Here is a 24,399-nt window from a genome sequence, read left to right as displayed (position 1 = left end):
CCCATGGAAAGTTGGGAAATGAGCTGTCTAAAGGACAGATGTGGAGAGGGACAAGAGAAGGGGGAAGGCGGTAGCAGCCAAGAGAACCCAAGAAGACTGAATGGACTGTGTGTGGTCAGGTGACAGGGCAGCTATGAAACCCACTTCTGCATTTCATTTAGTCACCAGGCAGTCACCAGGCCTGCTCCCTCCCTGTAAAATGCATTGTGGGGTTGGGGTAGTCATTTTCCTAAGGCCAAGACCTCTGGATTTTTTCTCCCTCTTACTGCCTGACTCAGCCATCTCACTGATGCACCTTTAGGAAAAGGATGCTGGTGAGAAAAAGTAAAACAATGTGGCCACAATCAATTCTATATTGTTTATTTTACCTTAGAAGAATCTTGTCTTCAAGAAGAAAATGGTTGTTTCTTCTGCTTAAACAAAATCTTTGTTAATATCATCAGCTCTACTCATAGCCTAGGAGGAGCTGGGCCAGGAGGTTTGAGATTCATTCCTTTAAATTTAATTGCCTCTCCTGACCCTAAGAAAGACAGCAACCCAGGTTAGAAAGAGAGAGCACATCTCTTTTTAGGTCTGGTCCTTGCATTAATCTGAGGAGTGAGGTCATCTATTCCAAAAACAGGAGGAGGAGCCCGGAGTGTTGTATAACTTCCAAGGCAGGTTTCAACAAAGGACTTACCTCTTAAATAGGACCTCTCGGACCACCGGACAACCCGAAAAGTACAAAAATACATTCCAAATGGACATACACAATTTGGGAATTGGTTATGTCATAGTTTACTGCACTTGTGGACAGGAACAACCAATCAGAGTTTTAAGTTTCTTGAGCAGAGGAAATTTTGAGACCTCTGTGTATGTTCAGGATCTATCAAAACCTGAGAGTGGGTCTAAGTCACTAGTGGCTGCATTGAAAAGTAGGAAAAAAGCACAGGTCTGACCATGTTATTCCCCTCCTCAACAAACTTCAGGGGCTCCTTATTACCTCCAGGATCAAATTTAGACTCCTCTGGCGTTTACAGCCCTTCACTACCTGAATCAAGCTGGCCTACCTTTTCAGCCTCATCATACAGTGATCCTGAACTTTTTTGGTCCTTTGAATCAATTTCAACAATAAGGAAAAAAAATGTGTTGTGGATCCCTGGGGGTGGGGGGTGTCTGTACAGATATATTTGTAACACAATCAGGCAATTCCTTACTTTTATAGAATAGTTACTACAAAGCACTTGGACTATCATTTAGCCCCACCCTATCCCCCACACCCCCCAGGGCAGGAGTGACTGAGTCCAACTTTTACAGAACAAATCTTATTAAGGATTCAGTCAAGGAGCCACACTGGAGTACCCAGGGGGCCACATGTGGCCTGGAGGCTGCAGTTTCCCCACTCCTGCCCCAGGAGTTTGGGAACCATCATATTACTCCCTCCATATACTTGACAGTCAGGCCAAAATGGCCTTGTTATCCCTCACATGTGACATTTCATCTCCTATCTGTGAGCTACTGCCCAGGTTGTCTCCTGTGAGTGGAGAGCACTCTTCCCTTATTTTCCCCCCAACCCTAACCCTAAACCTCTATGAATCCCTCCTTTCCATTCATTCTCAGTCCCAAGGCCACCTACTAAAGCAGTGGATCTCAAATTTGGGGGATTCAGAACCCCTTTCGACTCCTAAAAATGACTAAGGATCTCCCCCACCACCAAAGAGCTTTTGTGTATGTGGTTATATCCATTGGCATTTACCATATGAGAAATTAAAACGTTCTAGATAATTATGAAAACAGTTTGGACCTCCTTTACTCTGGAAAGGTTCTAGGGATGCCCAGGCATCCTTGTATCACACTTTAAGGATTGCTGATCTAGAGGAAGTCTTTCCTCATGTCCTGCTGCCTGGTGCCTTGCCCCACCCAAATCACCTTGTTCTTATATGGCATATTCTACTTGTAGACCTTGTTTTTACCCTGACAATTATCATTTGCGTGCTGATCTATGTGTATTACAAATTCCACCTTGTACAAGAGGCCTCTCCCAGTCCCCCTTAATTCTAGAGCTTTCTTACTGCTGTCTATTTTCTCTAATTGATCCTGCCTAGAGCTTGTTCATAGTTGTTAAGCATGCTGTCAGTCCCATTGGACTGTGAAGTTGCCCAAGAGCAAGGCCGGTCTTTAGCCTTTCCATCCAGAGCTTGGGGCAGGGCCTGGCACACAGTAGGAGCTTAATAAATGCTCTCGCCTATATTTAAGTCGTCCCTCCCCCAGAACAGAAACTCCTGGGCGGCAGAGGCTATTTTCTTTATATCTTTGGAGTTCTTTCCAAGGCCTGGCTATTAGTGGGCGCTTCCTAAACGCTAGTTGATTGACTTCACGGGAAGATGCTTGGGGAGGGCCAGGAGCTGGGCCTTCGTGCCCCTCTCCCTGGCCTCTCGGGGCCCCAGCCCCCAGGCATGAGAGCTGCGCAGGTTCACCTGGCAGGCCAGGCCTCTTGTTCAAACAGTTGGGCGCTCCACGCTCCCAGCTCTTTCCTGCTCCCAGCCCCCTCCTCCCCTCGCTCCTCTCCGCCTCCCCGCCCCCCCCCCCCCCGGCCCGCTCCTCCCCCACCCCCAGCCCCTCCCCCTCCCCCGTCTCTCCCGGTCTCTCTCTCCAGGTCTCAGTCGGGCTCTCCCTCCCCCAGCGCCAGGCTTCAGTTTACATTGGCACCGCTGGGCTGCCGCCCGCTCTATGCCCGTTATGTGCTTTTCTCGCCTCGTCTGCGGGCCTGCAGCCAGCCTATTCCGAAGTGCCCTGTACACCTAGAGGCGGCCCGGGCGCCGCGCCGCCCCGCCCCGCCCCGGCCCGCCCGGGGCCCCCGCGCCCGCGCCCGCGCCCGCTGTTGGGGGTGGGGGGGAACTGGGCTAGCCCGGCGGCCGGCCGGCCTGGCCGGGGACCCTGGCTCCCGCTCCTCGCTCACCTACCTGGCAGGGCGCTCACCTGGTAGCTTGGCGAGGGCACCGAAGGGGGCCACGTGGGACCGAGGGCGGTGCTGTGCAGGTCCCCGGGGCTCACCTGTGCCCGTGAGGCGGCCCGAGCCCACCTGCCGCCCTGCCCGCCCTCCCGGGCTCGCCTCTCGCTCCCTCTCGCTCTCCCTCTCTCCCCCTCTGTCTCCCCCTCTCTCTCTCTCTTTCTCTCTCTTTCCCTTCCTCCCTCCCGCTGAAAACCTTCCCTCCCCCCCCCCTACCGCGCTCAGGGGCAAGGCCAAGGCCGTCGGGGGCGGGGCAGGGGGCGGGGCCTCGCCTTGCCTCCTTCTGGCTCCCAGCTGGGAAAGGCAGGAAGGAGGAGCTCGGCTCGGGCCGAGCCAGCCGGGGCTACACGTCCCCGCTGCCCGCAGCTGAGTGTGTGCCTGGGGGCTGCGGGGCCCCGAACGGAGCAGAGAAGGATGGAAGGAAGGCAGGCTGGAAAAAAGGAGGAAGGAAGGAAGGAAGGAAGGAAGAAGAGAAGGGAGGGAGGAAGGAAGGAAGGAGGGAGGGAGGAAGGAAGGAAGGAGAGAGAGAGAGAGAGAGAGAGAGAGAGAGAGGGAAGGGAGGAGCCAACTCGGGGTAAGTGATACTGTGAGCCCTAGCTCCAAATCCCTCCCCTCCCCCACCACTCCGAACCTCAGTTTCTCACCCCAAAATGAGGGACGGGGGCGTGGGAGAAGGCTACAAGGGAAAGAGTACTGTGTTCAAATCCTTCCCCCACCCCCCCATTCAGGAGGGGCATCGCGTTGTTAGAAGTCAGGAGGTCCAACACCCAAGCCCCATTTTCAGGTAGTAAAGTACTCTCTAGAGAGGTTAAGTGACTTAATCTCGGTCCCACAGCTACTTGAGCAAGATTTTGCAGGGATACCTCCTCCATGCAAGTCGTTGCTGAGCAAGTAAATTGCCCAAACTCCTTCCACATGTGGTCATTTGTTTATGCTAACTCCCAGGCTCCATAGTGTAAACCCTCCCAACTGACTACAGTAGGTTTGTTCGATAGTTATCAGTCGTACATTCGTAGTCGAGAATACGATCTTCTAGGTCAGCGGAACCACCTCGAGTCGTTTCTAAAACCGAAGCAACATCAGAAAGCCAAAGTTCTGATTCTACCTCTGCTCCTAATTTGCATGGTATTTGGAAAGGCACCTAAACTCTGGGCCCCATGCCCGGAAGGGATCTCAAATACCTACCACCTAGCTCCACCATTCCCCCTAACGGGGGGAATCCTCTCTCTAGCATGCCTGCCTCGCGCTTGTCTGGCCAACGCCAGAGGGCCTAGTACCGAGGCATTCACTCCATGATTCCCTCTTACAACAGCTAGGAGGAAGTCCCTTCTTCTAGGGGTAGAGACTAGACAAGTGATTTCATTAGCATAGGGAACTTTACAAAAGGAAACTCTCTACCAGTGCAAACCCAACACCTTTGCAACTTACAGCCCAGAAACTGGGGTTCTTGACCTTTTTGTGTGTCATGGATCTCTCTTTGGAATCATGTTTGGAAATGCATAAAATACCTCGGATCACAAAGGACCCCAACTACATTGAAATATAGTCATCAAAATATTCAACAAGCTCACAGACCCCAGGTCAAGAAGCCGGCTTAAGTGACTTGATCAGATTCACCCAGGCAGGATGTCAGAAGCAAGGTTTGAACCCAGGAGGCCAGCTGGCTAGCCACAACACGTGATGCTTCTCAGTCATCCCTGATGACATACACTGAAGAGGTTTTTAAAGTGGTGGTTTTTAACTAATCTCCTTTTAATCTCACTCCACTATCCTTATATTAAACCAAAAATCTGCATTTCCACAGCTTCCATCCTTCCCTGGGCTTGAGAAAGAGGTCTTGATTCTCTTCCTCCTTCAAACACACAACTATCATACCCCTCCCTCCTAAACTTTTTCTTCACCAAAGCCAATATCCTGACTTTCTTCAACTGAGCCCCGTACAGCATGGTGGCCTCCCTCCAGTTTGTCCCTGTCCTTCTTGAGGGGTGTCACCCACAACTGGACATTGTTCTGGATATGGTTTCACTGGGGCAGGGTACAAAAGGATGATCATTTTCCCCCAGTGACACTACATCTCTTTCAATGGAGCCCAAGGTAATAGTCACATTTTGGGTAGCCATGTCACACACAACTCACACTGAGCTTGTGGCTCACTAAAACATCAAAATCGGGTTCTTTTTTCTTTTTAAATGCTTTATTGAAGCTCTTTATTTTTTAACATCATTGTCACTTCTCAATGACTCCCCCCACCCACGCCCCCCAATGGAACCTTCCCTTGTAACAAATAAGTACAGTCAAGCAAAACAAATCAACATATTGGCCATGTCTGCAAGCGAACGCCTCATTCCACACCCAGAGGCCACCACCTCCCTGCAGAGAGGTGGGAGGTGTGCTTTATTGTCAGGCCTCTGTTGTCACCATTGGTCACTCACTGAACGAATCCAGCCAAGATCTTTTTCATGTGAACTGCTGTCTAGTCACATCTCCATAAGCCTGTCAGAGAACAGAAGTCCAACACAAAGGTAACAACATCTTGCTCACTGTGGTGGGGCCCCTCTGATGGTTGGACCCAACTACTGATCATTTGAACCATATTTGCATTGTAACTAAGTTTCAAGCAAGCTGTTTTCTCTACATATCCCTATTTCTCTAACATGTTCTAATATCTGTGACACACAGGACATTGCCGAGACAGTGAAGGAGGGAAGAGAGGAGTAACTAGCTAAGGGCTGCTCTCTGAACAGAAGAAAATGGGGAAACACTAGAAAGCACCCCTCCAGGAAGGGTCCCCCTGAACATGGAACAGCACCTGCTAAATCACAGATGCTTCCAAGAGAAAAGCAAGCAGGGGCCCTTGCATCCCAGCTGGGGAAAGAAAGAAACAAAATACACACCCCCTAACACCCCTCCACAGATACACAAACACTCATGGACACACATTCACATCATGTACCAAGCCTAATACACAAACAGGTATCTGCCCACACCACACTAAAATTGTGTCGGTACATCACAAAATAGTATACACACAGCCATGATTTGATGGGTCTCAACTGTGCCCATCATTTATGAAAATTTTCTTTGCTTCCCAAATTCTTTTGGCCACAAATTCCCTTTTCTCACCTTCCCCAGGGTGCTTTGCATTTTGGCTCCTGATTAGCTGTTCCCAGGACACTGAGGGAGGAAGAAATCCTTGGATTAGGGTTGTCTTGGGGGAACAGGATATGTTAGGGTGTGGGGGACTGTTTGGTCCTAGAGGAACAGTTAGTTCATCTAAGCGGACAAGTGTTCTAGCAGGAGGACAGAGTGAGTGGGATCTCAGGGAAAGATGGGTCCCACAAAAACTAACTGCAAGACTCGGGGCAGGACCATCTGCTGTTTGATCTGCTAGAGTTCTCTGGACTGACCATGGCCACCAACACTACTCTTGCCCTTTCCTTAGTCCCCAAGGGTTGGTTTGAAATCTGCTTTTGCTGTGGGGAGAGCTGATCTTGGTCTGGACAAGGGCCTACGGGATACAATCTGACCAGAATTGCTAGTCCAGGCCCTGGATGTGGAATGTATCATAAGCAAAGGTTTACTTGGAACAAAGGAGGCAACCTGTCTGAATGCAGACTGGAAGAAGGCCTGCCTTATGGAGAGAAGTTATTCTAGTCTGGAAGGACAGCAGTTGGGAGACCTGTGTCCAGGTCAGCAGGATATCAAAGAAATCTGCCCTGGGTATCCATATCTCCAGTTAACTCCCTCCAAGCAGGCTAGGCAAACCTAAGAGAAAAGCCAGGCCACAGGACAAAGCTGAAGGAGAAAGAAACTTCTGGGGAACAGGGTCCCAAAGAGCTTAGGTCTGCAAAGGGAAAAGGTTTCCAGGGTGATGCTCAAAAATGGCCTCTTATGTTTTATGGAATCAATCCAATCACCCACAAATGTTCATTACCCATCTACTATGTACAGGGCACTATGCTAGACACTAAAGGGGGAGACAAAGAAACAGAAGACAAGGCCCCTGCCCTCCAGGAGCATACGGTTTAGCTGGGAAGACAAGATACACAAATTAAATACGCTTTGGAGCTGGCCACTCTCCTGCAATCCTAGATGACTGGTTGGGGGTGGGGTGGGGGTAGGGGTTAGAGGAGGTGGAGCGTAGCGAGACTGAGACTGATGTCCTTCCCTTGGGATTAATACGAGACAGGCTAGGAAGTTTTTCAAGTCTCTGTAAGGTAGCGGGAAATATATGAAGACCAAACAGAGACAACTTGCTAACGATTCTATCTTACCCTAGGAAGGGGGGAGAGGAAGGGCAAACTTTATTCTCAGTATCTTCTCTATCCCATATGGTCTCTCACTGAGGGAAATGTTTCCAAAAGTTACCCATAATGAACACTTGAAAAGGACTGTCTTAGGTGCTTACTAATCATTTTCTCCTATGAGATGGTTCTTTATATACAGACCCTAGAAGTGAGTTGCAAATACAAGCGAGTACACATAAGGATTCTGGTCCATTTCTCTTTTAGCTCCCATCCTGTTCTGTCATGCTATCTGTTGCATATGGGATGGGAGAGGCTGACTGAAGCCCCGACATCTGCGTTTTGTTCTTTCCAAATTCTATCACCAGTGTTTTCCCCAGTAGGTTGTATCCATTCACCAGCAGCAATGCCTGCTGGGCTATCTCCATATCTAAAAGAGAAAATAAAAATGAATTTACCAAGGGCTTGACAACTTGATTCCATGAACTGAACTGGATTGGGGGATTTTATCTTAGGGTTAAATGTCAGGCCTCAAGGCTAGCTGGCCCCTTCTGATAATGAAGTTCCCCAGAATCTCCATGTAATTGGAAGGTTGAGGTCCTCTCCGATTTTTCTGTCAGTACAAAAGGAGTCAAAGAAAGGCATCAGAGGAAAAGATGGGCCCATCATGTGGTGAAAGGAAACACAAACAGCCCGTGTGTTCCATTAGCATCTTCGCAATGTCAAGAGAGATGAGGAAGGCTCCCAGCACACAGTGGATGGACCTCCTTCAATGAACTTCTGCAAAGACATGGACAGGCAGGCATAGATGGGTTGCAATCTGTACTGTTGGAGGGAATATCCACATCGATGAGATCACAGATGCATTCAAGCATAAAAGAACAAGAAACAGATGTGGATGGTTCACGGAGAAATCTAAGAACTAATTCTGTATAGAAACTGGTTATTTAAGAAAATACAACAAAGCCAAAAAAAAGTATCTGACATGCATTTGCATTTCCTAGAGTGTTCCTCAAACCAAAGGAGGTTTGAAGGGATGACGGGGACCTTGGAAGCTGGAAACTTTGTCAGCCATCACAACCACATACCTAGCTTGTTAGTAATCTTCCATTCCCTCATCACTCACAAAGACCTTGCTTTTTGTGTGTTTCTTTCTTCCCCAGCTAACCGGACTTTAGAGCCATAGACGTTCATCAAAATCAACAAAACAAAAGACACAGAAATCAATCCATCAAGCAGTTATTAAGCTAGGCACAAGGGATATGGAGACAAAAAACAAATAGTCCCTGCCCCCAAGGAGCTTACATTCTATTGAGAGAAACACCATGTAGTACACAACTAAATGTAAACTAAATATATCCCAAATGAATCCAAGGTCCTAGGGGAAAGTGGAGGCCTCTTGAAGGAAGTGGTGTTTAGGTTGAGCCTGGAAGGACACTAGGGATTCCAAGAGGCATAGGCTATATAAGAAGGCTGAATAGGTATATAAAAGCCAGATTGTGAAAGGCTTTCAATACTGACCAAAGGAGTTAGCATTTGATCCCAGAGGTGAGAGTGCCACCAAGCTCATGGGGCAGAGAAGAATGATGTGGTCAGACCTATACTTCAGGAGGATGGAATGGGGAGAGTAGAGACCTGAGGCAGGAAGATCAATAAGCCAGTTCTTACAAAAGTCCAGGCAAGAGGTAATGAGGACCTGGACTAGGGTGGTGGCATTATGAGCAAAGACAAAGGGGAAAACAGATATTATGGAGGCAGAATCAGTAGCACTTTACAACTGGATGCAGGGTTGAATGGGAGTAAGAAGTCAAGAGTAGCAATGAGGCTGCACATCTGGGCAACTAGGAGGAAGGTGGGTAGAGTTCAAAAGAGGGCTGGGTTTGGGAGGAAAGATAATGAGCTTGAGATACCTAGAAGACACACAGTACAAAATGTCCAACAGATAACTGGTGAGGTGGATCAGCTGGATCTGGGAGTCATCTGCATAGAGATGATAATTAAATCCATGGAAATCAATGAGGTCACCAAGAGAGAAAATTAGAGAGAAGAGGGTACACAGGCTATACCCACAGTTAAAGGATAGGATATGGATGATGATCCAGCAGAAGAGTCTGAGAAAGAATGGTCAGACAAGTAGGAGATGTGGTATCATAAAAACCTAGAGAAGACACAAGTATATCTAGGAGGAGGGGGTGATCAAAAGTATCCAATGCTGCTGAGCTCTGGGCCAAGAAGGACTGAGAAGAGACCATCAGATTTGGCATTCAAGAGATCACTAGTAACTTTAAAAAGAGGAGTTTCTATTAAGTGATGAGATTGGAGACCAGATTGTAAGAGGTTAAAAGGTGAATTCAAGGACAGAGAGGGACCAGCAGGCTCAAGTGACACTTCAATGTTTGTAGATAGTGAGGAATGAGCCAGAAAGAAGTCACAGCGGTGATGATGTGTGTGTGTGTATGTGTGTATGTGTGTGTAAGGAGGAGCACAATAGTGGGATGACCCAAGGAAGGGAAGGGAAGAGAAGGAGGGAAACACAGAAAGAAAAATAAAAGAAGGATCTCTTCTAAAGGCCAATGAGTGTTGCTTCATATCTAAGCATACGAATTAAGAACCCAGAGCTCAATGACGTTAGAAATAAACTATTCAGCAGAAATACATAAAACAGAAAATGAAAAACACAGTAAGAAAATAGATTTAGAGCTGGAAAGGATCTTGGAGGTCATCTCATTTAACCCCTTTATTTGACAAATAAGGAAACTGAGGCCAAGAGAATTTAAGTGACTTGCCCAAGATCAAGTGGATATTAATAAAACCAAGAGCTGTTTTTTAAGATCAAAAAACTAAAACAAAAACTGACAAGCCACTTGCAAACAATTAAAAAAGAAGAGAGAAAGCACAAATCACCAAAATTTGTGCAGTTACTACTGACAAATGACAGACCTTTAATGAAATGGCGATTATTTGCAAAAATATAAATTGCTAACACTTACACATCAGGAAATTTATAACTTAAAAAGAGCAGTCTCAAAGCAAGCAATATGAATTACCCAGAAGAAACATATCTGGTTCAGAAGGGTTCTTAGATGAACCTTCAAAGAATGAATAATCCCTTTATTATGTAGACTATTTCCAAATATAGAGAGAGATGAAAGATTACCCAATTCCTTCTATATGAAATATGAAAACCAAAACCAAAATAAAATTTATAGACCAATGTCCCTAATGAGTACAGATACCAAAAAACTAACTAATACATCAGCAAACATCGTGTAGTAAAATATTCCAAATGATTCATTGTAACAGAGCAAGATTTATTCCAGATAAGCAAATGGATAGCAGGGGTGCTGCAAGTGCACTCACAAAATGGAAAGAGATCTAGAGAAAGGCTGCCCACAAACAGGGTGGCTCCTCTCTGCTGCAGTTATGGGTAAATATGGACAAGAACCACCCAGAATGAGAAGGCGTGGGTGACTAGTGATCGGCATCAAAACAGGGTACAATCTACAATGATGAGATCACAGATCATACACGGAAGAATTGATCTGATACATTCAAAAAAAATTTTAAAAATGTGATCTTATCACCAAATGTCGAAAAATCCTTCTGAGATCATCCCAAAACTCAATCACAATTTTTAAAAAAAATTTAAAATAAGAATAGAAAATGTATTTTCTTCAACATGATAACAAAAGATGAAGCTGATGTACATAATGCTGGTTCTTTTAGTAACTGAGAAATGTTTGAAATATTTCCATTAAAAGCAGGTACAAAACACTAGTGCTCACGTTCCACTGTTTCTATTTGGTATATTCTAGGAAATGACAGCAATTGCAATAAGACAGGAAAAGATATTAGGGAATTAACGTTGCAATGAAGAGATTAAAACATTGTTATTTGCAAACAACATCATACTATATCTAGAAAAGCCAATCATCCAAACAAAAAATTAACTGAACCAATAACAGACTTAGACAAGTCAGCAGGATACAAGATAAATCCACAAAGATAATTTGTACCCTTATATACTAAAAATAAAGTTAAGAAAACATCATTAAAAAAGAAGCCCAATTTACAACAAAAATTAAGGGCTTAGGAATTAACTAATCTAGATATACACATGACCTTTATAAAGGGCATGAGAAGACTACTGAAAAACAAAAGAAGACCTAAATAATAAGAGGGACATTCCATGTTTACAGATGGGTCAGATTAACTTAGTAAAAATGTCAATACTGCCTAAATTAGTTTACAAATTTAATGTAATACCCATGAAGATGAAGATACCCAAAGAATTCTTTATGGAATTAGATAAAATAATAAGAAAATTAATAAGGGAAAGCAAGCTAAAATATGAAAGGGAACTCTGGAGAAAAATACTTGCTAAAGGTAGATTTGTCCTTACAGATTTTAAAACATTATAGGGGGGCAGAGCCAAGATGGCAGAATAGAAGGAGGCACCTCTAGAAGTTCTCCCACAGCCCATAAAATAACTGTAAAAAATGATTCTAAACAAATTCCAGAGCAGCAGAAGCCACAAAACAACAGAGTGAAAGAGATTTCCAGCCCGAAGGCCGACAGGAAAGGTCTATTGCCCCGGGTACAAAGTGGAGCACAGCCCAGCCTTGGCTGCTGCACGGCAGGGACAGAACCAGAGCAGGCCTCAGAGCACACACAGAATCCCTGGCAGCAGCTACAGGTTCCCAGATCCCTCAATCCAAATGCCAAAGGCAGCTTCCAAGGTCAGTAAGAAAGCTCTTTCACCTATGGGAGTAAGGAATGTAGTCTGACCCAGACAGCCCCAGGGCAGCAGCAGTTGCTGCTGCACAGCATCCATTTTAGGAGCCCTCAGTCTAAAGCCCCTGGGGGAATCACACGTCTGCTCTTGATCTCAGCCCTGGGGTGAAAAGGAGCTGTGGCTGGCCTGGTGGAGCTGGTGGAGGCTCTGGAGAGGGAATTCTATTCACAGAACCTGAGCAGAAAAGAGTGCTTGTGGTTGCTCCCAGACCAGAGCACAGGCCAGGAGATGAGTAAACTCCTCCCTTGATTGTGCCACCTTGGAGGAACTGAGAACTTACAGGTTCCCAAAGTATACCCTCCTCTCGACAAAGGACTCAAAAGTCAAGTAACTGGCTGGGAAAATGCCCAAAAAAGGGAAAAAAATAAGACTATAGAAGGCTACTTTCTTGGTGAACAGGTATTTTCTTCCGTCCTTTCAGATGAGGAAGAATAATGCATACCATCAGAGGAAGACCTAAAAGTCAAGGCTTCTGCGTTGAAAACCTCCAAAATAAATATGCAAAGGTCTCAGGCCATGGAAGAGCTCAAAGGGAATTTTGAAAATCAAGTAAGAGAGGTAGAGCAAAAATTGGGAAGAGAAATGAGATGCAAGAAAATAATGAAAAGCAAGTCAACAGTTTGCTAAAGGAGACTCAAAAAAATGCTGAAGAAAATAATACCTTTAAAAATAGACTAACTCAATTGACAAAAGAGGTCCAAAAAGCCAATGAGGAGAAGAATGCTTCAAAAAACAGAATTAGCCAAATGGAAAAGGAGGTTGTAAAGCTCACTGAAGAAAATAGTTCTTTAAAAATTAGAATGGAGCAGATGGAAGATAATGACTTTATGAGAAACTAAGAAATTATAAAACGAAACCAAAAGAATGAAAAAATAGAAGATAATGTGAAATATCTCATTAGAAAAACAACTGACCTGGAAAATAGATCCAGGAGAGATAATTTAAAAATTATAGGACTACCTGAGAGCCATGATCAAAAAAAGAGCCTAGACATCATCTTTCATGAAATTATCAAGGAAAACTGCCCTGATATTCTGGAACCAGAGGATAAAATAAATATTGGAGAATCCACTGATCACCTCCTGAAAGAGATCCAAAAAGAGAAACTCCTAGGAATATTGTAGCCAAATTCCAGAGTTCCCAGGTCAAGGAGAAAATATTGCAAGCAGCTAGAAAGAAACAATTCAAGTATTGTGGAAATACAATCAGGATAACACAAGACCTAGCAGCTTCTACATTAAGGAATCAAAGGGCTTGGAATGTGATATTCCAGAAGTCAAAGGAACTAGGATTAAAACAAAGAATCACCTACCCAGAAAAACTGAGTATAATACTTCAAGGGAAAAAATGGTCTTTCAATGAAATAGAGGACTTTCAAGCATTCTTGATGAAAAGATCAGAGCTGAATAGAAAATTTGACTTTCAAACACAAGACTCAAGAGAAACATGAAAGGGTAAACAGTAAAGAGAAATCATAAGGGACTGACTAAAGTTGAACTATTTACATTTCTACATGGAAAGAAAATATTTGTAACTCTTGAAACTTTTCTCAGTATTTGGGTAGTTGGAGGGATTATACACATATAGACAGAGGGCACAGGGTGAGTGGAATAGGAAGGGATGATATCTAAAAAAATAAAATTAAGGGATGAGAGGGAAATATATTGGGAGGAGAAAGGGAGAAATGGAATGGGGCAAATTATCTTTCATAAAAGAGGCAAGAAAAAGCTTTTTCAATGGAGGTTAAAAGGGAGGAGGTGAGAGGGGAAAAAGTGAGACTTAACTCTTATCACATTTGGCTTAAGGAGGGAATAACATGCACACTCAATTTGGTATGAAAATCTATTTTATGCTACAGGAAAGTAGGGGAGAAGAGGATAAGTGGGGTGGGGAGAATGACAGAAGGGAGGGCAAATGGGAGAAGGGAGTAATTACAAGTAAACACTTTTGGGGATGGACAAGGTCAAAAGAGAGAACAGAACAAATGGAGGGGCAGGATAGGATGGAGGGAAATATAGTTAAGTCTTATACAACATGACTATCATGGAAGTCTTTTGCAAAACTACACATATATAGGCTATATTGAATTGCTTGCCTTCTCAGTGGGGATGGGTGGGGAGGGAGGAAGGGAGAGAAGTTGGAGCTCAAAGATTTAGGAACGAATGTTGAGAACTGTTTTTGCATGCAACTGGGAAATAAGAAATACAGGTAATGGGGTACAGAAATCTATCTTGCCCTACAAGAAAAGAGAGAAGATGGGGATCAGGGAAGGGAGGGGTGTGACAGAAGGAAGGGCAGATTGGGGGAAGGGGTAATCACAATGCATGGCGTTATGGGGTGGGGGAGGGGAGAGATGGGGAGAAAATCGGGAACTCAAAATTTTGTGGAAATTAATGTTGAAAACTAAAATAAATAAACATTAAACAAAAAGGAAAAAAAACATTATAAAGGGGTTAGCTTCAAAATCATCCAAAAATGGGCAAAAAATAGATCAATGGAACAGAATGCAGATTCAAGATATTAATCCAAATGTGTATTAAAAAATTAGTGCTTGATACATATGCATATACACAAATAAGAAATTTGGAAAAGATTCATTATTCAATGTAGTAAGGGGAAATGGTCAGAAATTGACATCTCTATTCTGGAAAATAGTTTGGAATTATTTGAGAAAAGTGATTAAACTATTTATACTCTTTGACCCAAGTGCCATAATTAGGATATACTTCTCAAGGAGGACAAGGAAAAAAGGGAAAGTTTCATATATACCAAAATATTCACAGTAGCACTTTTTGTGATAGCAAAAAAGTTGAAACAAAGTGGATGTCAATCGATTGAGAAATGGCTGAAGAAATGATGACATATAAATAGAAAGGAATATTATTGAACAACTAAAAATGATATATAAGAGAAATTCAGAGAAACTAGAATGGAACTTAAATGAACTGATACAATGTGAAGACAACATATCGAAGAGCAATATATACAGTGATCATATATATATATATATATATATATATATATATATATACACACACACACACACACACACACACACACACACATATATATATATATATATATATATATATATATATATATATATATATATATAAAACAATGATCATAAAGGAAAACAACATTAATAGATTAATGTAATGACCAATCTTGATTCCCGATGAACCATATTTCCCTCTTCTCTACTAGAGAAGTGGTGGACTATGGGGGCGGAGAGCTGCATATATTGTCAGTCAACATATGAGCTATTTATTATAAGTGACAGTGATGTATAAAAATGAAAAAGATGATGTGGAAAATAACAAAATTCTATCCACAGTTCACACTCCGCAACACTGAATTATAGTCACTTAAAACAAAAAATGATGGAAGAAAATTAAGTAATATATTAACCTTATTTGTGATGGGGAAGTATGTTTTTCATCCACTAACTAAATAGAGGAAAGTATTTGGAACAAGGTAGATGCAACTGACTGTAAAACACTTCCACAAAGCTAAAGAAAATATGGCAAATATAGGGGGATTAGGTTACTATTGGACCTGTGATTTCATTAGGTATTAAGAACTTCCAGGTAAGGACAATCTCTCTACCAATGCAAGTCAGCACCTGCTCTATGACAAACAAATCTATGAGTTGACTGGGGCATTAAGAGATTAAGTGACTTGCCCAGGATGACAAAGTAAACCTCTAAAATTTATTAAGAACTGATAAAAATAATATCAAAGAACAAAAGCTAATCCCCAATGAATGTTCAAAGACTATGAACTGATTTCACGTGTGCAATTGATATCATGTTGCTTGCCTTCTCAATGAGTGGGGGAGGGGTTGAAGGGAAGGAATTTAGAAATCAAAAATAATTTTTAATGAACATTAAAAATAAGTAATAAGTTGAAAAAGAAAATTTAAAAAGAATACAAACAATTTACAGTCAGGAGAAACAAAAATTATTTTCGAAAAAAAAATCACTTGAAAGTTAAAAGAACTTTGAGGCATCACTTTATACTCATCAAAAAGTTCAAAAGAAGCTGTGCCATGGCTGGCAGGGACATTGGGCTGGTGGTTTTGCAAAATGGTGAGATCTTTTTGGAGAGCAATCTGGCAGTGAACCTAAAATATTATTCAACTAAAACTTTACTAAAAATCACTAAAATAATCATACTCCTTTACCCATATTGAGAAATATACCAGGACTGAAATCTTTTGTTTAAAAAAAAACAAACTGTGCATTCAAAGACTTTTATAGCATCATTTTTACTGCCAAAAATTGGAATTAATAAAATGTTGAACAGTGAGGGAATAGCTGCATAAACTGTTCAAAGAGATCTGGGGAGAGCTAGGAGGTAAATGGAGTGCAGGAAAAAGCACCAGAAGAGGCACAGGCCAACTACATCTAAGTGGCAATGTGGGAGTGAATGGCCAGAAAGGGAAGGTACAGGATATTCAGAGGGGATAACTAAGTAGTGGTTGTGGGCATTTTATATGGTGAAATTCAAGTATTCAAATGTAAATATTTGTAAGATCTGTTTAATGGGTTTTATCGATGTAAAGTCTATTGGTTTTCCAAGTAAACTAAGAGGTGGAAGGTAGTTTTTGGTAACAAAAAAAAATGTTATAATTTAGTGGTTATCTTAGTGATAACTGAGTGAAGCTACTTACTGGGGAAGTTGATGAAGGCCTGGCCCTTCATTCGGCCAGTCAACACTCGGAATTGAATCGGGGGTCCTTTTTTCTCCTGGAACCGGGCAAACAAGGAGACAAGTTCCTTCTCAGTCACCCGAGGACTGAGGTTCTTCAAATACAGTACCTAAATCAAATTCAGGTTCAATAGGAATATTACAAGAAGGAAGTACAAGGTAACTTAGTCATTATACTTAGCACTAGCCAGATCTTTCCTAGTGTTCTAGGCTCAACTTGATAAGAAGAGCCTAGTAGAAAAAGGAGCAGCAGCTATAAAAAGACTTAAAAGGCTGGGAAATTGAGATTGTTTCTTCTCCATTCTTAGTTGGGGGGGTGTAGCTGGAAAGAGTCATATAACACGACAGGTTGTAAAGGGAGAGCTGATGGTGAAATATGCCTCCCATGTCTTGACAGAGGTGGTAAACTATAGGCATAAGTTTCCAGACACAACCAATGTGCCGATTTGTTTGCCTGACTGTACTTGTTACAAGAGATGGTTCTGCTGGGAAGTGATATTTTTAAAAGATGTTAATAAAGAGCAATAAGACAGCTATAAAGAAAAAAGAATTTGTCATATAACTATGCCAACTGAGGCCATTACGAAGGTGTATGTTATCTAATTTCAACTGGACCCTCATAGCTACATTACAGACCTTTTATTTGGCCCCAACTGATGGAATGATTGTTTCTCATCTAAACCCCATATTGGGTTGTGACCCAGTTAAAAAAGCTGCTGTCTAAAGTGCCTCTCCAAGGCACATCCTGTCTTCTCTCCTTTACAATATCAAGGAAATCCCTCATTTTCTCTTCCTTTGCTCTAGTCTTGAAGAGGTGACCCTTCTCCTTAGCAAGTTTGCCCCTCTTACTTGTGTTCTTGAGCTCATTCCCTCCCATCTTCTCCTAGAACTGCCTCCTTGACCATTCCCTCTTTCATCTTCAGAGACTCCCCTTAACCACTGGCCCTTTCTGAGGCCTACAGGTTTCCTTGATCCTTAAAGATCGTGGCCTTCCTTCAAACTGTCCTGCATTTCTTCTCCCTTCCACAGCCAAATTCCTGAAAATGATCAATCATCTATGATTATCTATGATAATCATCTGTGACTTCACTTCCTGAGCACCCACTCATTTCTAAAACTCTTGGAACTGGGCTTCTGACCCCACCATTCTTTTGAAACTGCCTTCTCCAAGGCTACCAAAGATCTCAACTTCAAAATCAAATGGCCACTTCTCAGTCACCATGATAACTCTCTGTAGCTTCTTTCACATCTTCTTTCTGGATTCTCTTCCTGTCTTGACGGCTCTTTTTGTCATTGGTAAGTTTCCGACTCTTCGTAACTACATTTGGGATTTTTTTGGCAGGGATACTGGAATGGTTTGCCATTTCCTTCTCTAGCTCATTTTACAGATGAGGAAACTGAGACAAATAGGGTTAAGTGACTTGTCCAGAGTCATACAGTTAGTAAGTATCTGAGGCCAAATTTGAACTCACGAAGATTAGTATTCCTGACTCCAGGCCTGGCACTGTATCCACTGGGCCACCTAGCTGCCCCTTTACTAGATCATCATTCATCTCCTGTCCCCTTAAGCATAGCTACACTCCAAAGCCCCTCTTTCATTTCTCAGTCATCTCTATGCAGAGAACTACCAAATCTATATATCCAGCCCTTGCCACTCACTCTCCTGAACTCCACTTCCATTACTATCACTTGCCCTGTTAGACATCTCTACCTGCATGTCCAATGGATATCTCAAACTTAACATGTTCAAAATGATATTCAGGTGTCTCCCCTAAACCCATTCCTCCTCCAATTTCCCTCATTTGAATTGAGGGCATCCAAGCTTGCCAACTTGGATCCTAATCAGTTGTCAAGTCTTGTTAATTTTTCCTTTACAACATCTCTCATGTCTTCCCTCTTTTTTTCACTTACATCATCACTACTTTGGCACATGCCCTTATCATTCCTCACCTGGACTATTGTCAAGCCTCCTTATTGCTGTCTCTGCCTCCAGTTTCTCCCCTCTCCAAAGTATTCTCTGCACCACCTGGCAATTTCTATTTCTAAGTCACAGGTCTGACTCTCCCATTCTCCTGCTCTAACACCTTTGGTTACTCATTATTATTATCTCTAGGATAAAATATAAGCTGCCATTTTAAAGCCCTCCCCAGTCTGGCTCCTACTAATAATTACAGGCTTAAACTACATTTCTGCTAAATTAGCCTGCTAACTTCCCCCAAAATGACTTCCTCTCTCTCTTCTCTGAGTTTTCATGACACTGCTCTTTCCTATTTCTCCTCCTACCTATCTGACTCATTCTTTTCAGTCTCTCTTTTGCAGGATCTCCATAGAACTCCTAATCCCTAGCCCTAGCTGTAGACCAGGGTTCTTTCTTTCTTGTCTTCTCTCTTGGTGACCACATACATCACCTCCCATGGGGTTTCATTATCACCTCTACCCAGATGACTCCCAAGCCAAGTCAATAAGTATTTATTAAGCACTTACTATGTGTCAGACATTGTGCTAAGCTATAGGGATTCAAAAAAAGTGGCAAAGACAAGATCTGCCCTCAAGGAGCTCATGGTTCAATGGAGGGGCTAGGGCAAGGGAGGGGAATCTGTGGCCCTTTGACTGTATCCAAACTTCACATTACAAATCCTTTTATCAAAAGGTAATCCCAATGGAGTCCCATCACATGTGCATCTAACTTTGTCAAAATCAAAAGGAAAAATAAAATCACTCAAATAGCACAATCAATTCCTTTCCTTATTCCACTCAATGAGGCTAGTCCTCACCCCATCCACATCCCTACTCTTCCTCCAGTTGGCCTCAGTTGCTGTGGGGTACTCAGAGCATAAGCACAACTCCAGAGTCTCCTCATCAGCCCCACAGGCTCTTCATTCTGCACAGGTTGGTGAGGATGAAGGAGACATTTCTCCTCAGACTTCCTGGCCCCTACTGTGCTTCCTTTAATTTCAATGCTTCCTCTCTTGTCACAGAAGACACAGAATTGAGGTCATGTGATTTAATATAATCACACCTACATAAACAAAGTATTTTTAAGAGCACTGTTCCCTAATCCTTACTTTTCCTACCAGCTAAGTCTTTACCTGTTTGTATTTCCTTCTATTTGAGTAAAAGTCTAGTTGCCGTTCTGTCCCTCATCACCAGATTAGCTGGGTACAGGGAAAATTCCAAGCCATGGTAAAGCCTTTTCAGGGAACCATATCCTTATATAGATTGTCTTTTTAAAAAGAGACCTAGCCCCTTTGTAGCTCCAAGTACTTAAAGATCCTCCACTGTACTTTATGGATGATTTAGGGGATTTTAAAACATTCTGACCACAGTTTTTGCTCTATACATACTACCTGGAAAACTGCACCCTATGTAAGATGCTACTCCACTGTGTTAAAGCACATGCCTGACCATGTCACTCCCCTCACCAAAAAGCTTCAGTGGCTTCTTCCTTTGGCCTGTAGGATAAATAAAAGTTCTTCACTGGAGCATTTAAAATGCCCATAACAACCTCAGCTCAATGCCACTTTCTGCACAAGACCCTTCCTTTGACCTTTGCTTGTTAATGCTCTCCCCAACCTCCCCCAAGTCATTCTCTCTATATTTTGCATTTACTCATCTAGGTACATATTGTTTTCACCCAATAAACTATGAGCTCTTGGAGGGCAGGGAGTGTTACCTATTTGTCTTTGCATTTCCAGTGCCTGGCATAGAGTTTGACACAAAGTAGACAATTAAGAAATGCTTATTGAATGGAACCTAATTCACACCTTTGCATAGGGTCGCACAAGAATACACCCCCTGCTCATCTCTGCTTCTTAGAATTACCTCTATCCTTTTGGAGGTTCACTGTAGGGTCCACTCCCCACCTTCCATAGAAAGTAAGCCTGCTCCCCACTCCTGCTCCATGCATACTCTTGTCAGTGGCCATTTCCTAATCTGTATCTATGTTGTATCTCCCGAAGGGGAATGTTGAAGGGCAAACGACTATATGTTTTGCTTTGCATTACCAGAGCTTAATACAATACTCTGAGCACACGCGGTAATTAATACACGCTTGCTGAAATGAACTGAAGGCTTTGGGGTAACCAAAAAATTGACTTCCAGTATAATAAAGGATTCGCATACAGCTCATGTGGTTCTCTATTTTTCACATAAACAAAAAATTTAGCACACTGCAGAACAAAGAATTCATAGCTAAGACTATACTGAAAGTAAGTATTGTTTCATGCTGTGACAGGTTGTACTCTCAATTTGTACATCTTTACGAATAATAACAACTAAGCACTTTACCTTCGTTACCTCATTTGAGCTTCACAACAACCCTGTGAGGCAGGTGTTATTGCTACCCCCATTTTACAGATGAGGAAACTGAGAGGTTAAGTGATTGGCCTGAGATCACACAGCTACTAAGTGTCCAAGGCAGGATTCAAACTCAGGCCTTCCTGATTCCAAGGTCAGTGTTCTATCTACTAAGCCAGCTAGTTCTCTGATAGAAACAAGAGTCATTTGTGTGAAATGATTTAAGTGTGGTCAGCTCTTAAAGGAAGAATGTAACCCTGTGAATTAATTAAAGTAGTTTCTGGAGAAGAATAAAGGGATCTGAGCTTTCCAAATACTCAGCACGAAACATCATTAAGTCAAAATAATTCTGGTTTTTGCTTGTTGGTTTGTTTTTTAGGAAAAAGAAGTGAATAAAGCTGGACCAATGTTCTTACTCTTTAGGAAAGGTCCATATTGAGTTTTACTTCTTTGATCTGTCCCAAAGCCTTCAAGTCATAAGCAAGAATGAACAGCAAAAATATTTTAGAAATGAAGTCACTGAAAAAATGTTGTGTTAATACCCCTCACCTCTGATGCTCCTTCTAGGATACCCAAGGATTGTCAGAATCACTGAGTTGTCCGTGTAAGTGAAATCAGACCCCAGAAAGTACATGCTCCAGGGGCTTGGGGCACCTTTGGGAGTGACGGGCCCAGAGAGAACTTTCCATTCTACTTAGGTCATACTCCATTAATGCAAAATCATATCACTAGTAGAGATGGGGGCTAGATGAGAATCCAATGAAATGGACATGGAACTGGCTGAACTGGCAGAACTCAAAGAGTGTTGTACTCATTCATGCGTAATGTTAACTTTGAGGAAGATCTCCAGGGCAGTGCCCCAGAAATCAGTGGCTGGCCTTATACCCTTTAACCATGCCATGAAGAAAGGCCTAAATGGCATGCTTATTGAATCTGCAGATGACACCAAGCTGGAAGGGCTAGCAAACACTAGGTGACACTCAGGATCCAATAAGGTCTGGAAAGTTAGAACAAAACATGGAGCCAAATAGAAGAAGAGATTTAAGAGGGATACATGAAAAGTCTTGGGCACCGTATTTTAGGAAGGACACCGACTGATAAGCTGGAATGCATCCAGAGGAGAGCAACTGGGACTGTAAAGGTCCATGAATTCATATCATTTGGATGGGGATGTTTATCCTGGAGAACAGATGACTTAGCAAGACTATGACAGCTTTAAGTATCTGAAGACCTGTCATATGAAAAAGAAATTAGCCTTGCTCTGCTTGGCCCCAGAGGACAGAATGAGGAATGACCAGGAGAAGTTGCAAAAGGACAAATTTAGACATGACATTAGGAAAAATTTCTAAGAGCTCTCCAAAGATAGACTGGGTTGGTCTTAGGAAGCAGGGAAATCCTTCCCGCACTGGATATCTTTAATTAGACAAGGTCTAGATGTCCACCTATTGGGCATGATAAAGACACCACTTTTCAGGTACAGGCTGGCATATCTAAGGTGTCTTCCAACTCTGAAATTCTTGGAACCTCAGTTTCCTCATCTGTAAAATGGAAATAACACTTGTATTACCCATACTTCATAGGGTTACTGTGATGAAAGTCTATGATGCTTTGTACATTTTAAAGCCCAATATAGATATGGATTAGTAATAGTATCCTCAGTTCAGCCTCTCAGAATCTTTTATCCTTCGAAGTACAATTCAAACAGCACCTCCTACATGAGGTCTTTCCTGATCCCCCCCAGGCAGTATGTCTCCCCCCTCCCCAACTACCTTGTATTTATTTTGTGTCCACTCGTATGTGTAGATATTGTCTCCTCTAACAGAAGGTAAACTCTGGGGGCAGGAGATGTTTCCCTTTTGTCTGCATCCCCAGCACCTAGCAAGGTGCCCGAAACATCGAAGGCTCTAATAAATGCTTGGTGGTTGACTGGCTGATAGCCTTGTTATTAAATACTAGCAGTTCAAGTTGTCAGCTACCTTGGACAGCAACAAAGATGCCTAAAGAAGCAATGCTTCACTATCCTCAGGAAGCTTGGTTAAGGCCATGCTGAAGAGATTAGAGCCATTGGGCAGCACTAGCCAGTATCTGAACATTGACAATGTCCAGAGTCATCCCAATGGCCACTAGATGGGATAGTTTCTAGTACAAGTAACTCATTCACCTAGCACTTTAAAGCCAACTGCCCATCATGTGGTTGCCCTTGTTCCAGAGGGACATTTCCTAAGCTCAGGGCTTCTGACGCAGAGTGAGACAGTGATTCTCATCAAGAGGGTTACACTTGAGAATGCCAAGCAAGCCAAGGAGCAAGAATGAGTGGTGAACAGAGCCTAAGGCAGCCAGCTGCTCTTGCAAAGGCTATTATTCATGGGGGTGCTCAAGGGGAATTCATCCAGGACCAGGAGGCTAGGTTAGGTGATCTCTTGCAGCCCTCTCAGAGAGATCAATCTATGACTCCTCAAGCTGAAGGGCAAACCCAGTTGCCACGATGATCTCATGACTCTGCCTTCCCATTACAAGGCCTAATCTACAGTCCTGTTTCAGTAAAGAAAAAAGGAAAGCAGCCTATGTGTGCCAAGCTTGCTTTGGCCTATACCTTGTTCGGCTCTCCAGGACTGTATGTAGCAAACATAGGAATTTTGCGGATGTCCTCCTCTGACAGACGATTTCTCTTGATCTCATCTTCTGAGATAAACTCCACTAGTTCTGTCACCTTGCGCCCCGTAAGACATTGCTGGGATTCAGATTCAATAGCTTTCACCACATGGAGGCTAGGCCCTTCAGCCTGTGCTGCCTGGTTTCCCTGATCCTGCAGTACTGACAGGTTCTTAGTTGTGATACTAGTGTCCACTAAGGCATCTGGGTCCAGTGAGGGGGAAGCAAAGGGTTCACCTCTCATAAGCAGAGCCTCTTCGGGATGTGGTTTGGCCAGCATCTCTTGGTAAACAGTCTCCAGATTATTAATGGGGTCATTCTCAGCCTCTAGTCTCTTATGGGATTCACCTGGATCAAGGCAAAGAGGAAGAAAAGTTATTTAAAATCCATTACAGCCCATGACAAAAATCAACCAATGAGCCCAGACCCTGAGTCTCGGGAGATGTTCTGCTGAGGGGCAGCTCTTTAAAGCCTGTTGTAACTGGTGCTAGCAGACAATTAGGAAAATTGTTATGTGCATCATTTTGAAAACATATTTGGTTATACCAGTATCTTTGCTATACGAAACAGATGTGTTAGGTTTAAAGCAAAATTATTTACGGGTCTTTCCATATGGTGAGATTTCAGATTATGAAACTGAAAATAAGCTCAGCCTAAAAGGGCCTAGAGTCAAACTTTGAGATGTCAGGCAATAAGGCAATTTCCTGACT

The 24,399-nt window shown here is 43.0% G+C and overlaps 2 protein-coding genes across 5 annotated transcripts in view; both read right to left on the bottom strand.

Annotated features, from left to right (window-relative positions):
• The window catches only part of MORC4 (MORC family CW-type zinc finger 4), a 42,281-nt gene extending 38,746 nt beyond the window's left edge, over nt 1-3,535 (bottom strand). For 2 of the 4 annotated variants that reach the window (XM_072626706.1, XM_072626708.1), the window contains exon 1: nt 2,959-3,535. The gene's annotated coding sequence lies outside the window, so the exon portion shown is untranslated. Of the gene's footprint in view, nt 1-2,942 lie in introns of all 4 variants that reach the window. The other 2 variants (XM_072626709.1, XM_072626707.1) reach the window with 2 other exon arrangements.
• Nucleotides 3,536-5,164: 1,629 nt separating this feature from the next.
• Nucleotides 5,165-24,399, bottom strand: part of RBM41 (RNA binding motif protein 41) — a 38,148-nt gene continuing 18,913 nt past the window's right edge. The window contains exons 5-7 of the mRNA XM_072625982.1: nt 23,631-24,037; nt 16,704-16,851; nt 5,165-7,663 (exon numbers count right to left, since the gene is read on the bottom strand). Of these exons, the coding sequence (XP_072482083.1) occupies nt 7,497-7,663; nt 16,704-16,851; nt 23,631-24,037 (722 nt within the window). The 3' untranslated portion in view covers nt 5,165-7,496. The remainder of the gene's footprint in view (nt 7,664-16,703; nt 16,852-23,630; nt 24,038-24,399) is intronic.

Source organism: Notamacropus eugenii, chromosome X (genome assembly GCF_028372415.1).
Source record: "Notamacropus eugenii isolate mMacEug1 chromosome X, mMacEug1.pri_v2, whole genome shotgun sequence".
NCBI classification, from domain to species: Eukaryota; Metazoa; Chordata; class Mammalia; order Diprotodontia; family Macropodidae; genus Notamacropus; species Notamacropus eugenii.
Note: the sequence above shows the minus strand (reverse complement) of the source record. Positions and strands in the feature narration are given on the sequence as shown.